The sequence below is a fragment of the Rhamphochromis sp. 'chilingali' genome (genome assembly GCF_963969265.1).
Source record: "Rhamphochromis sp. 'chilingali' genome assembly, chromosome: 9".
Classification (NCBI taxonomy): Eukaryota; Metazoa; Chordata; class Actinopteri; order Cichliformes; family Cichlidae; genus Rhamphochromis; species Rhamphochromis sp. 'chilingali'.
In genome coordinates, this window is record NC_137936.1 from 12,784,753 (window position 1) to 12,797,536 (window position 12,784).

Genomic DNA, 12,784 nt, shown 5'->3' on the forward strand with positions numbered 1-12,784 from the left:
ATGTAAGCAATGTGAAAGTGCAGACGCTTTATGCCCTTAAATCCAGCCTTACATTTGATCACTTTCGCTCAGTTATAGCTTAATAATGTAAACTTGACACTCTGGCGAGATTAATGCCTTATAAACAAATATGTCAAACGTGTAGGCGATTGGCAAATATCATTGCACTTATGTACATTATCATAGCATTATCTGATATACGTAACTGTGTGCGTCTTCAAAAAGCACACCACGATTAAAAATCCAGTAAATCTGCGTTTTTGCTGGACATCGCTGATGGTAAAACCTGAGAAGTTTAGTTGTGACCTGGAGACGAGAGATGAGCATCCACCGCGGCACCACGCGTCACGTGATCATCCTGTCTGCTGCTGGCCGAGTGAAGCGTGTTAGCAGGTAATAAAAACATATTTTCTTGCGATTTTCAACTCAGGTTTGTGTGTTTTCGGGTATTTTAATTACGTGCTTGTTGTCTTTTTTTGGTGACGCACCGGGTCGCTGGCTTTTCTGTTTCGTTTTCTCGAGGTTGTGAAGGATGTTTTTTTCGCAATTTTTCTGTTGTCTTGTTTCCCGGCGAGCAATGTCGGGATGGGATTGTGCTTCGCTACAAGGCCTTTGCTTTAGATTTCGTGTACCTTTGTTGTTAGCTTGGTTAGCGTCTAGTTTACATGTTTGCGGCACGTCTGGTTTAAAGGCAACTGTCATAACATGGCGGTGTGGACCTTTAAATGCCTATAAAGCTTAAAGAAGCCAGTTAGACCGCCGTTGGCTATCAACTTGGACCAGATTTAGATAGCATCGTTAGCTATCCGCGATCCCACTCCATCGTTTGCTCACTATCGACGCTACGGTCTCAGCGTTAGCAAGCTGGTAGCTAACTTCAGTTCTTGCTAGCGAGGACAAAGGGGACCATAACACCAAAGGCACAAAGTCGGTCAGTATTCAATCTAAAACGATGCTACGTGAATCTGATTTATTTTTAAAAGAGCGATATGGGATGTTAGCCGTTACCAAAGTGTCTCATTGTTAAACTCGAAATATAAGTAACAGCAGCGGGCTAATGTTAGCATTGGTTCAAAACAACCCTCCGCTTCCTTCGTTACTGGAATAATAACCTGTAGATAAATATAATTTAGACATTTGTAAACAGATATAAGTTAATGTGTATAAACACGGGGCTTCGTGGAACTTGTCTCTGATTTGATATTTCTGGTTGCCAACATAAATATAGTAGGAATTGCGAAATACTGTTAGTGGATTATTGTTTTGTTATCGTTTGTGGCCATGACTGTCGATACCCGTAATTGCGATGTAGTAATATTTTTATCATATAGTTTTTTATTAAATATTTTTATTATATATACTTCATATATTCCCAAAGTCAGAAATATATTTATTTTTTCTTGCTTTTTTAAAAGCTAAAATTCCTTTTGAAGCTTGGTCGTCCTTGTGCGTTAAGCTTTGTTCAGTCCAGTAGCCAATGGCAGCTTTGTATTTGCAAACGTCATTCAGGCACTTGCTATTGTTCTCTGACATAAAACAAAGTGGGAGAGTGGGAACATCTGTAGTCGTCCTTATGATGGACACTAGTGAAAATTCACTGGTAAACGTTGCAGTACAGAGTACTGAGAAGTCACATTGGCCGTATGCTTATGGGTAAATAAAGCCCTCCTTGTGGAAGTGATTCTGATACTGTTTACTATGTGCTTTTAAAAACATGTTAGCTGGTGCCAATGTAAAACAAGATCTATATTGCACAGGACTATAGAAGTATAGAGAAGAATTCAGTATTTCACTGCAGAAGTTTGGTGCTTGGAGTGTGTACAACAAATTTGCTTTAAACTGTCTAGAAAAGCAAGGGGTGTGGGGTCAGGGTGTGTAGTGTTTGTTCTGCCTTGCACACACAGAGTTCTGTGCTGTTTGTAAGAGGACACTGGGTTGCTTTCCCTCCTTGACCCAGATTTTCAGCAAAGCTGTTGCGTCACCAGGCCAACTGTGGGGCTTACAGCCTCCATAAGGGGAGTATTCATATTTGTCCAATAAGGCTTAGGTATACCCACAGCACATACTTTTGGCATTTGGACTTATTCAAGAAAAATAAAAACAAACACTGACGCTCTATTCTAGCAACACAGTAACTGCAGTGTTATTTTCCTTTCCGTTCACTCATCAACACATGTTGTGTTTTCCTTCTGCAGATTTTTCTATTTTGTACATACAGAGTTTTGTATATACTGTATATGATGAGCTCGCTGGGCGGCGACAAGGCCCGGAGCCCTCGGGAAAAAGCGCTGCCAGCTTCCGCTCACACATCACAACCACAGAAACAAATACAGGTGAGCCACTGCATACCTAAAACCACAGTTCTTTGAAATGCTGACATTTTAAGAGGAAAAAAAGCAAAAAAAACCAAACCCCAACACAACCATGACAAGCAATTTATCTGATGATCAGTACTGAAAAGTATTTTCTTTTGTTTTGATTGCAGCTTCACAATCATGCACTTTATATTGTGACAATATAAAGTGATTTCAGACAATTCAAAACAAAACAAACATTTGAATTCATTCTCTTTATATTTCACATACTTTATTCCTCATTTTTCTCTTGGTAAAAGCTGTCCAATTGTTTCTGTGTTACAGGCTACTGCTGAGCAGATCCGGCTTGCTCAGATGATCTATGACAAGAATGATGCTGACTTTGAGGGTAAAGTTAACCAGGTTAGTGACCCTTAAGTAGTTGTCAGACTGTGTGGGGCTTATGTCAGACTCTTAGGGAGAATCAGGCTATGTTTTCATGTTCTTCCGTTAATCTACATTGTGCAATTTGTTTTTATCATTTGACATTACTAATCTTGTTTTCTAATGTTTTCTTTTTTAACCAAGCTGATGGAAGTGACGGGGAAAAACCAGGATGAGTGCATGGTTGCGCTCCATGATTGCAATGAGGATGTCAGCAGAGCCATCAACTTCCTCCTGGAGAGCAACACAGACATGGTAAATGACAACTTTAGGTGAAATAAACTGAATAAATGCAAAGTACACATATAGAGCCTTTAATCTGCTTTTGACTGTTCATAACAGCCTCTGTTTGATGGTTTTTGAGATGTGTATTTTTTTTCTTTTATTGAGAAAAAGTTGCTGAAACTTTAAAACAAATGAAACATGAACATTTTGGTGTCATTTAATGGCATCATCAGGGTTTGCTAGCTGCTATCATTGTGTATACTCAGGCTGTATAGTGAAATGTTCAGTACTGTCACTTTCAAATTTTCATGTACTCTTAAAGTGGAGTGTGAGCCATTGCTCTGGATTTGAAGAGAACCTTATTGGTTAAAATAGAATTTAAGTAGTGTCATCTGAGCTCTGTCAGATATGCACATATCCACTAACATCAGTCTCTAAGCTGCGCTGTGTCCCTGTGAATACTTGTGTGACTTTTTTTTTTTAAAATCATGAACTGTTGTACAAAATTTTTCTTGGTCTTCTGTTCCGAGCGCAAGGTCAAACAGGCCACTAAATGCCTGGCAAGCACTTGGGTGTTGTGTCTGAACGTCTCAGCAGATTTGAAAAATACCAGCTGGCTCAGATGTTGAGGAAAGACTGTCAGGCTCGACTATCAGTATTGTTTTTGCTTTCATGGAAGCCCAAAAATAGCAAATAGCTGGTTTTCCATCTTACCTGGAAGTCTCTACTGTAATGCTATCATTGTTACGTAATCTGAAACCTGTACTGTTCACTATGTCATAAAGAAAGAGATGCTTCTGAAACATTTTTCTTATGCTGTAGGAGTAGTTTCACAATAAGGAAAATTGTTCTGGTATTTATTGTATTTATTTACACGTCACTGCATAGGGGTGGTCAAAAATCGTCAACATCGCAGCTTTCTTTTTCATGTTTTTCAGTGCCCTCTAATATCTGGCATGGCATGTCTTGGAGCAAAATACACAAGTTCATGTTGGGTTACCATTAGGCCTGTGGTATATCATATCATCTGCTATAATACGACAAAAGTGCCATATCACGGTACCAGTGATATGAGGACGCCGTGAATTAGGTTTCCCAGCATGGACAAGCAGACAAGCTCAAACATGTCTGACAGTGAGAGGCTTTTAGTAAGAAAGGGAACTACTTTGGTAACTTCCAACAAAGCACAATGCTCTGGCAAAATACTCAAGAAAAAAACTGTTCCCGCTAAAGGTGGGAACAACAAACTTGTTTCACCACTTGAAGCAAAAACATACCATTGAGTAGAATCAACCTAAGAAGGCATGTGTGACTCAAAAGTAAACAAACAGTTTAACCAGGCATAGCCGGAGCACTCGCTAACTGCACTCCATTTGACGGGAAGAACAAGAGGGGATTGCGATTACTAATTCAGTTAAGTGGTGGTGAAGGAGGGCTGTAAGCAGCTGATTAAAGAGCTGGTTAAAATACCTAAAACCTCAATTGAAAACACTACCTAGGAGTTACCTTTTAAATTGGGCAGTCTGCCATCAGTAGCTCATTGGAAAAGGATGTAAAATACCCTTCATTTTATTCACAATAATAATTGCTGCTGTCTGCAGCTGCAATCACAGATAAAATGTTATTCAGTATCTTTTGTTTTGTTTTGTTTTTTTCCTTTTTCCTTTTAAATTAAAGCTGCTTTTGAATGCTTCAGTGCTGGTATCTTGTTTTACCCCACCATATCTCTTTGATATGGTACAGGTCTCCATCCCATCCCGGTGCCTCAGATCCTCCTCTTCTCTTCTTCTTCCTGTTCCTTCCTTTTGTCTTATTACTACCATGGGGGGCAGGGCTTTTAGTTGCTCTGCCTCTCAACTTTGGAATTCCTTACCCCCTGACCTCAGAAACATCACTTCTTTCCCCCGTTTTAAGTCCACCCTCAAAACTCACCTGTTCAAGATAGCCTACTCTGTATAACTTCTCCATGCTCTTAAACTTTGTTTTGTTATTGTGTTCATTTCCTGTTTTTATGCTTGTCTTATTTGCTCTTATTTGCTTGGGTGTTTTGAAATAAAATGTATTATTATTATTATGTTATTAATCCAGTACTGTTTATTTAAGGTGTCATTGTTTAATTAAAAAAATCCTTTTCTGTGTTCAGACCTCATGGGAAACAGTGGGAAAGAAGAAGCCCTTGGTGAAAGAAGGCCCATCAGAAAGCAAGGAGAACAAGGAGAACCGGGAGAAGAAGGGCGAAAGGGAGGCTAGCAAGGGTCGTGCCACTGGCAACCGCAAAGGCAAGGGGGCCAGTCGGAGCCGACAGGGTAAGGAACTTCAGTTTTTCAATTTTCAGTATTGTTTGTCCTACTGTTCATGTTAGTCACTTTTCTTTTTTGTTTCTACATACATAGCACGTCCAGAGGAGAACGGTGTTGAGGTGACACCAGTGGACAAAGGCTCGGATCGAGGTCGGAGGGTCAAAGGTGGAAGAGGTGAGCAGATGCACCAACACAGCACTGTCAATATAGCGAACACTTGAGGGTAAGTTGTTAACCTTTGTGTGACTATCACACAGGATCTGGAGTTCGAGGTCGAGGGAGAGCACCAACAGGAAGCAGGTTTTCAGCCCAGGGGATGGGGTATGCTCGAACATGCACGCGCGCACACACACACACACACACACACACACACACACACACACAGTTTCATTCTTCTAAGAGTTTTAGGTGAAAATTAATACGTTTTCAATGAGAATGAAGATGTTTCATTTAGAAACTAACAGGATAAATGCATTCTGACAGAAATCTGAAGGCCAAGCAGCCAGGAGGGGGAAAAAAGCCTGTTGTTAAGGTTTTTTAAAACCCTGTAACTATGCACATTCTCATCTGGCAGTATTTTCTATTACTTCTATTACTAGAAAACCACTTTTTGTGTGTGTGTGTGTGTTTGTGTGTCTGTCTCAGTATTTGTCTCCTTAAATCTTCTCCAGGACTTTCAATCCTGCTGACTATACCTCAGAGGCTCGGACAGGGACCACACAAACAGAGGTTTGGGACACAACGACTAACAACAGCACAGATGGAACAGGTGAGCTCAGGAGAACACACATTCACATACAAACAGCTCATGGCTTATATATCCAGGTGTGTGCCCACAGAGCAGACAGGACCGTTATCCCTATCAGAGTTTGCATACTGCTTCTTGTACACCTGCTTATTCTGTCTGCACTTCTCACTTATTACTGGTTGTCCTCTAGTTGCCTGGAGGAATACTTTGGAAGACTGGGCAGCTGAGGATTGGAGTGAGGATGTTAGTGTGAGTTGACACAGTGTCACACATTACAGACTGGTAGTAGCAGGTATGTTTTGATGGTGTAACAATTGTGTGTCTGTCTTTGTGTCCTTCTGCAGCTCTCAGAGACCAAAGTGTTCACCTCCTCATGTGCACCTGCTGCTGAGAACCACATCACCCCTGGGCAAAGGTGCGTAACTTTATATTTTACACTTTTCTTGGGCGGGGGGGGGGTCAAGAATTTCCTGTTAAGAGATGTTATATTAAATTTTTGCTTCTTCTTCTTCTTCTTTTTTTGCTGTAATATATTTTCTAATTGGCTGAATGGACTCTGTCTGTTAGTCTGGACCTCGCTTCTCTGCTGCAGAAGCCTGTGGTTGGAGCAAGAGAACCACCTTCTTCTTCCTCTCAGAGTCTGGTCTTTACCAACTCCCATCATCACCAGCAGCAGCCCCACAGCCGCAGTGCCACCAGTAGCACAAGCTACGCACATGCTGCTCTGGTAAAAATACACTCTACACTCCTTCTCATGTCACATGGTCTTTGATCTGCCATGTGTTGTACAGAGATCCAGAAACAAAGATTGATGACTCTGTTTTCTCCTCTTCTGTGCCAGTCATCAGTGCTGGGAGCTGGTTTTGGGGACTTGGGCCAGGCTAAAAGGACTCAGGCCAGCCCTGGAGCTCAGATACTGGAACAGCTGAAGGGTCCTGGCTTGGGTCAGCTTTCCTCATCCCAGGCAACCCCTCCTGTCAGTAGCCAAGGAAGCAACACTTCTATTGGTCGACTGCCAGGCCTGGGAGCACCTGTACCTCCACCCTCCTCCTCTAGCTGGGACATGAAGACTTCAGAATCCAACACCACCTCACTGTCCTCACAGTACAGCCGTAGGTGTACAAATGGAAAAGTGGTGCTCACTTTTTTTTTCTTTTTTGTTTATTACATAAGCATTTATATTCACTTATTTCAAATCTGTTCCCGGCTCCTTCTGGTTGTTGTGAATCCGCAGGTGAGTTTGGTCTGCAGCCAGAGCCTTCTCTTGTGCTGAGTCAGCTGGTTCAGAGGCACACGGGCCCCTCCTTGCCTTTGGCGCGTCAGACGAGTCCACAATCGCAACAGCAAGCACCATCTGCTTCAGCCTCGCCTGCTCCCCAACACACCAGCACTCCAGCACAGGCAGGCCCGGTGATGGCTCCTGCTGGTGCTAAACTTCTTGCCCCGAATGCAGGGCTGGACCCTCAGGGCAACAGCACGACACAGCAGCAACGGGTACAGCTCAAAGGCCAGAAACGAAGGATACCTCCCACGTCAAAGGTAAACAGATAGCAATGGCCTTAAGCTCTCAGATAAATACTTAGTTACTCACGAACCTTATGGCCCGCATGGGGTTTTATTTTTATTCTTTTATCCTTAAGTGTGCTGTTATTATTAGAATTTTAATTTTGAGTCAAACCAAAGTCATCAGTTTTACACACTTTATATCCAGGTGCTAAAACTTGTTTCACTTTCTTTCTGAAAGATCCCATCCACTGCAGTAGAGATGCCAGGCTCAGCAGATGTTCCTGGACTGAACCTCCAGTTTGGAGCGCTAGACTTTGGCTCGGAATCGGCGTTGCCAGAATTTGGAGTCGTGGATAATTGCGTGAGTGCAGCATCGAGGGAGTCCGCGTCGGCCCCTGCCTCAGCACCACCTGCAACAGGACCGGGGGCACAGAGCCAGACGAGCCTGTACTCTAAACCGCTCAGGTACTGTGTCGCCTCTGATCACTTATTAAATCTTTCTAAAACAATGCAAGAGCGACGCATTTAACAAGATGTATCCCCAAAACACTGTGTATGTCAGATACTGTGTAAAAGATGGATTTAATCATAGATGACTCAGAATGGAAAATGGTACATAAAGTTTTAAACTGTCAACCTATCTGTACTTTTCATTTTGGTGCCTTGCAGTGAGTCACTGGGCAGCCCTCTCTCGGTGGCCCTGTCTTTGCCCCTCACCTCATCAGAGCCAGTTTATCACTCCTCCACAGTGGCTTTGCCGAGTCTCACCTCCTCATCGTTAGGGACCGCAAGCTCAACCAACACTCCTTCCTCCTCTTCAACAACCTCAACCACCTCCGCCTCTGTACCTTCCTCATCTCCCTTCTCCACGGTGGGGGGGAGCTATGATGGGACCATGCCCCCTCACACAAGACTGGCATTTTCTCAGAACAAAGAGGCCACGGGGCCAGTGATGGTGAGTAAAAGGGACTAATGAGCAGTAGTTCACAAAATCTGTCCTCAAAGGTGGTAATCTTTGAATGGAGAGGGGGGATAAATTAATCTTTGACCATTTTCTATCTTTGAGGTCATTGGTCATCAACGCAACCAGACAGTATTACTTCCTGTTGTAAAAACAGTGTCACTCAGAAATTACAGGTCATGAGTCATTTGCTCAGTCTCATACTAACTTCCTGTCAAACATGATAAATTTGTTTAGGGTTGATTTCCACTGTCTTGCCAAATAATGTCAACTCTGAATTGAATTCAAGTTTTGTTGATACAGTGTGTTTGTAGATGCTGTAAACGTTCTTATCTGTTATCAGTGAATGAAAACACAGCTGCTCTATATTTTCTTACCACCAGAACGGTTTGAATGGTGTGAGGACTTCTGCTGCTCTGGACAGTGAGTTACTTTTGATTAATTGGTCAGTTGAATGCATATTTGTTGCTCTTTACAAATGTCAACATTCTTCATTTGGCTAAGCTCATTCAGGTTATTTACACGATTATGTACTCCCAATCTCAGCTTCATCAGCTTCTTCTACACCAAAACCAGAGTCACCGTCTATGAACATCAGCACCAACGGCGCCTCAGCTCCTTCCTCCCATTTACCGTCTACCATGCCTCCACACAGCTCCACCACGCTCTCCGGCCTGGCAGCGGACCTGCCCTCAGTCAGCCAACTCAACTCACTCAACAGGTGACACACTTACACACACAGTAACTTAGTATAGCTTTAATTTAGACATTTGTGTTCCCTACTCCGAAAGAGAATACATACTGTTTGGGTACCCGTTACCATCTGCCTGCTGTTTCTTCCAAATGGTTGAAAGATTTTTTTTTTTCTCAGTGTGTCATCTTTAAAAAAACAACAACAAAACAAACGAACAAAAAACCAACCTCTTGACTTGTAGTGCCTCCTTGTACACTTGCTAATGATCACACATTCCACTGTGCCTTCCCTCTGCAGTCACGTCAGCAGTCATTCCTCAGTTTCAGCTCTGGGCTCCAGCTCTCACACTGTAAGTACCTGTTTGTTCTCTGTGTGATTTCCTCTGCAGCTTAATAACATGGAATTATAACAGGCTGATGTGCCAAAGTCCTAATAAAAATAAAGCCAAAGTAGGCTTAAAAGCATAAATGTCTTGATTATTTGGGGAGGGGATCCTAGGTAAAGGACCCCCTGCCATCTGGGTGTCTCCAGTTTAATAACCAGTATAGGCAGCATGCCTTAAGAAATGAAATCTGCAGAATAAATCGAATAGAACTACTTCAATTCAAGCCACTTCTTTTGTTTCTTTGTCTACAGTACACCAGTGTTGACAGCAGCAATGTGAGCTCTCTGGCTCCCTCATCTGGCTCTTACACGTCATCCCAACCCACAGCCTCAGCACTCCACTCAGCCCACAACAGCAGCAACAGTAGCAGCAGCATCAGCCACCTGTCCAACATGCCCAGCATGGGCAACAACATGAGCAGCACAGTTGGCGGTATTGCTGGTACGAGCGGACTTCACTCAGCTGCTACCGCCACCAGCAGTACAGTACTGGGACTTGGCTCCAATGGAGCTACTGCCACATCCAACCTCTCTGCTCCAAGGACTACACCCCTGCTCTCCTCCTCCACTGGTAATGCATTAAGGGCATTGTTTTCACCTATACCACTGGCTCCATGATACCACCTTTTTAAGTGGCTCTAATTGGAGCCCTTAGATGTACATTAAAGTAAATGTGTGTTATTGTATTGACAGGTAAAGCTCCTCCTAACCTGTCCCAGGGTGTGCCTCCTCTACTGCCCAACCAGTACATTATGGGCCCGGGGGGGCTGCTGCCTGCTTACCCAGTAAGTAGACCTTCTAAGATCCAGAGTCACTTTTGTGTGCTTGGGCTTTTGTATTTACACATGCAGTATTCTGTAGGATGTGTGACTGAGCCTTCTTGTTTTTTGTGCCTCACAGCAGATCTATGGCTATGAGGACCTGCATATGCTCCAGTCGAGACTGCCAATGGTGAGATGAATTGTTACGCTTGTGGGACAACTCTTTGTTTGTCATCTCTTTAGTGCTTGTTCAGATTTTTAGGTTGTCGTGGATCCTCTCCTGATCCTCTTCTCTTCCTTTAGCCCTCTTTGCAGGATTACTATGGAATAACATTCCCTGGCCCCGCAGCAACTCTTTCCGGCAGAGACGGGAGCCTTGCCAACAACCCTTACTCAGGTAAAGCACCTTAACTCTTGGCTGAAATCCTAAAATCCGGTGTTTATTCTCACTTGACTTCTCTCCTGTTTTTGCTAGGTGAAGTCACAAAGTTTGGCAGGAATGACTCCACCTCCCCAGCTCCCCCCACAAGCCTTGCGGCGCCGCAGCCTCCCCAGGCTCAGAGCCAAGGACAGAACCAGGCGCAGCCTCAGCCTCCTCAGGCCCAGCCTCAGCCCCAGGGCCAGCCACAGCACCACAGCAGTCAGCAGGCCTTTCTGCCGCCAGGCTACAGCTACACAGGCCTGCCTTACTACCCTGGAGTGCCCGGTGCCGTACCTAGTGCTGCTACCTTCCAATATGGCCCCACCATGTTTGTTCCTCCTGGAGGGCCAGGACCAGCTTCGGCCAAGCAGCACAGCATGGGCCTCGGCCTGGGAAACCCTTCGGCTAGCCCCTTCCAGCAGCAGACACAGCAGCAGCCCAGCGGCTATGGCCAGCACACCTTCAGCTCAGGTTCCTAAAAACCGATGCCAATGCCTGTCAGCACTGGCAATTCGAGCAGGGTTGTTACTGTGATTTGTTTGACAAGATGAGACAAGATGTTTTCTTTTCCAGGGTACGAAGAGCTGACAGCAGGGCCGGCGGGAGTGGAATACAGTAAAGGGTACAACTCCTCTTCACAGGCACAAGCCAAATCTGCTGCTACTGGCCCCGGGAAAGGTACAAAGAAAAGACACTGTTGCTAATTTGAATTTTTAAAGTCCAAGTTTTAATTGTACTGTTTTTCTACCAGGGGTCTCAGTGACATCCAGTAACTCCGGTGTGCCAGACATCAGTGGAAGTGTTTACAATAAGACCCAGGTGACAAATGTCAGCTGCACACCCACCCTGTTGTGTTGCTGTGCTGTTTGTGCCTTTACTAATAAATCATCTCTTCTCTATCTGCAGTCTTTTGATAAGCAGGGTTTCCATGCAGGAACCCCTCCTCCCTTCACTCTGCCATCAGCGCTGGGGGGTCCAGGGCCTCTGAACCCTGGAGCAGCTCCTGGAGGCTATGCACCTGCCCCATTCCTCCACATCTTGCCTCACCAGCAACCACACTCACAGCTGCTGCACCACCATCTTGCTCAGGATGGACAGGTACAGATACTTCCCAGCAGTCTCCTGGGTTTCATCTTTGTCACTTCATACATGTTTATCTGTTTTGGGATGTTTACCTGTTTATTTATGTTTGATGTTCAGGGTGGTCCGAGCCAGCGCGGCCAGTCCAGTAGCCTGCAGCAGAAGAGCCAAGTCAACAAGTCGGGCTACGGCAGCTCCCCTTACTGGGCCAACTGAGAACGACTACACCTGTGATGTGTGCGTGCACCACACCAGTATATCTGACTGACAAGATCATAGAGGGACAAACGATTTACAACACAAGCTAAAACACACACACTACCACCACCCCCCTCCCCTTTGCTCTGTATATCCCCTTTTCAAATTTATGGCTGTTGTATGTAAAATATATTTATGTATGTATTTATACAGTATATATGTATTGGTAGGACATAAAATGTGGTTTTCTGCATTTTTTTTATTTTGAAGGACATTTTATTTCAAAATAATGGAAAGATGAGAATGCTAAATCATGGAGATGAAGATGGTGAATATACTTGAACACAAGCATCTTGTGATGTGGATTTTTTTTGTATGCATACATGAACTGAGAATGATGTACATAGATTATATCCATCATTTTCATGGCAAAAGCCTTTTTTTAATTTTAGAAGAAATATTTTTTTTGTAACTTTGGTCTCCCGCATCTGTGAATCCTTATATTGAGGGTGACTTGAGTTGATAGCTACTTTTCTTTTACCCCGTTTCCTTCCATTTGTCTCTCATTCCCTGACTCTTACTAGTTGGTTGGCTTGACCAGCCAGGCCTTGGATTTGATGTCATTTTAACATTGGTTTAATCCTTGTTGTCCAAATTAAAATTAATGAACAGTTTCTATCGATCTGGCATCAGTATTTGCTTACTACACTTGGAGGTTATGAATTCAGACTGATACTTGGAAAGTATGACAACAAAGGACTGTTGATG

At 43.8% G+C, this 12,784-nt stretch overlaps 1 protein-coding gene across 2 annotated transcripts; it reads left to right on the plus strand.

Annotated features, from left to right (window-relative positions):
- The first annotated feature begins 245 nt into the window (after positions 1 to 245).
- On the plus strand, positions 246 to 12,692 carry ubap2a (ubiquitin associated protein 2a). Of its 2 annotated transcripts, XM_080891098.1 has the most exons (27): positions 246 to 393; positions 2,196 to 2,333; positions 2,640 to 2,717; positions 2,883 to 2,993; positions 5,107 to 5,269; positions 5,357 to 5,437; positions 5,521 to 5,584; positions 5,935 to 6,032; positions 6,202 to 6,260; positions 6,356 to 6,426; positions 6,579 to 6,738; positions 6,853 to 7,123; positions 7,246 to 7,550; positions 7,756 to 7,982; positions 8,187 to 8,472; positions 8,862 to 8,901; positions 9,025 to 9,199; positions 9,470 to 9,521; positions 9,809 to 10,127; positions 10,250 to 10,341; positions 10,457 to 10,507; positions 10,621 to 10,714; positions 10,793 to 11,209; positions 11,312 to 11,416; positions 11,490 to 11,557; positions 11,645 to 11,836; positions 11,939 to 12,692. In XM_080891098.1, exons 2-27 carry the CDS (start codon positions 2,238 to 2,240, stop codon positions 12,032 to 12,034), a joined length of 3,771 nt encoding a protein of 1,256 aa, XP_080747224.1. In that variant the 5' UTR covers positions 246 to 393; positions 2,196 to 2,237; the 3' UTR covers positions 12,035 to 12,692. The 2 variants fall into 2 exon arrangements, with proteins under 2 accessions (XP_080747224.1, XP_080747223.1); XM_080891097.1 differs by having other exon boundaries at positions 11,490 to 11,836.
- The last annotated feature ends 92 nt before the right edge of the window (positions 12,693 to 12,784 follow it).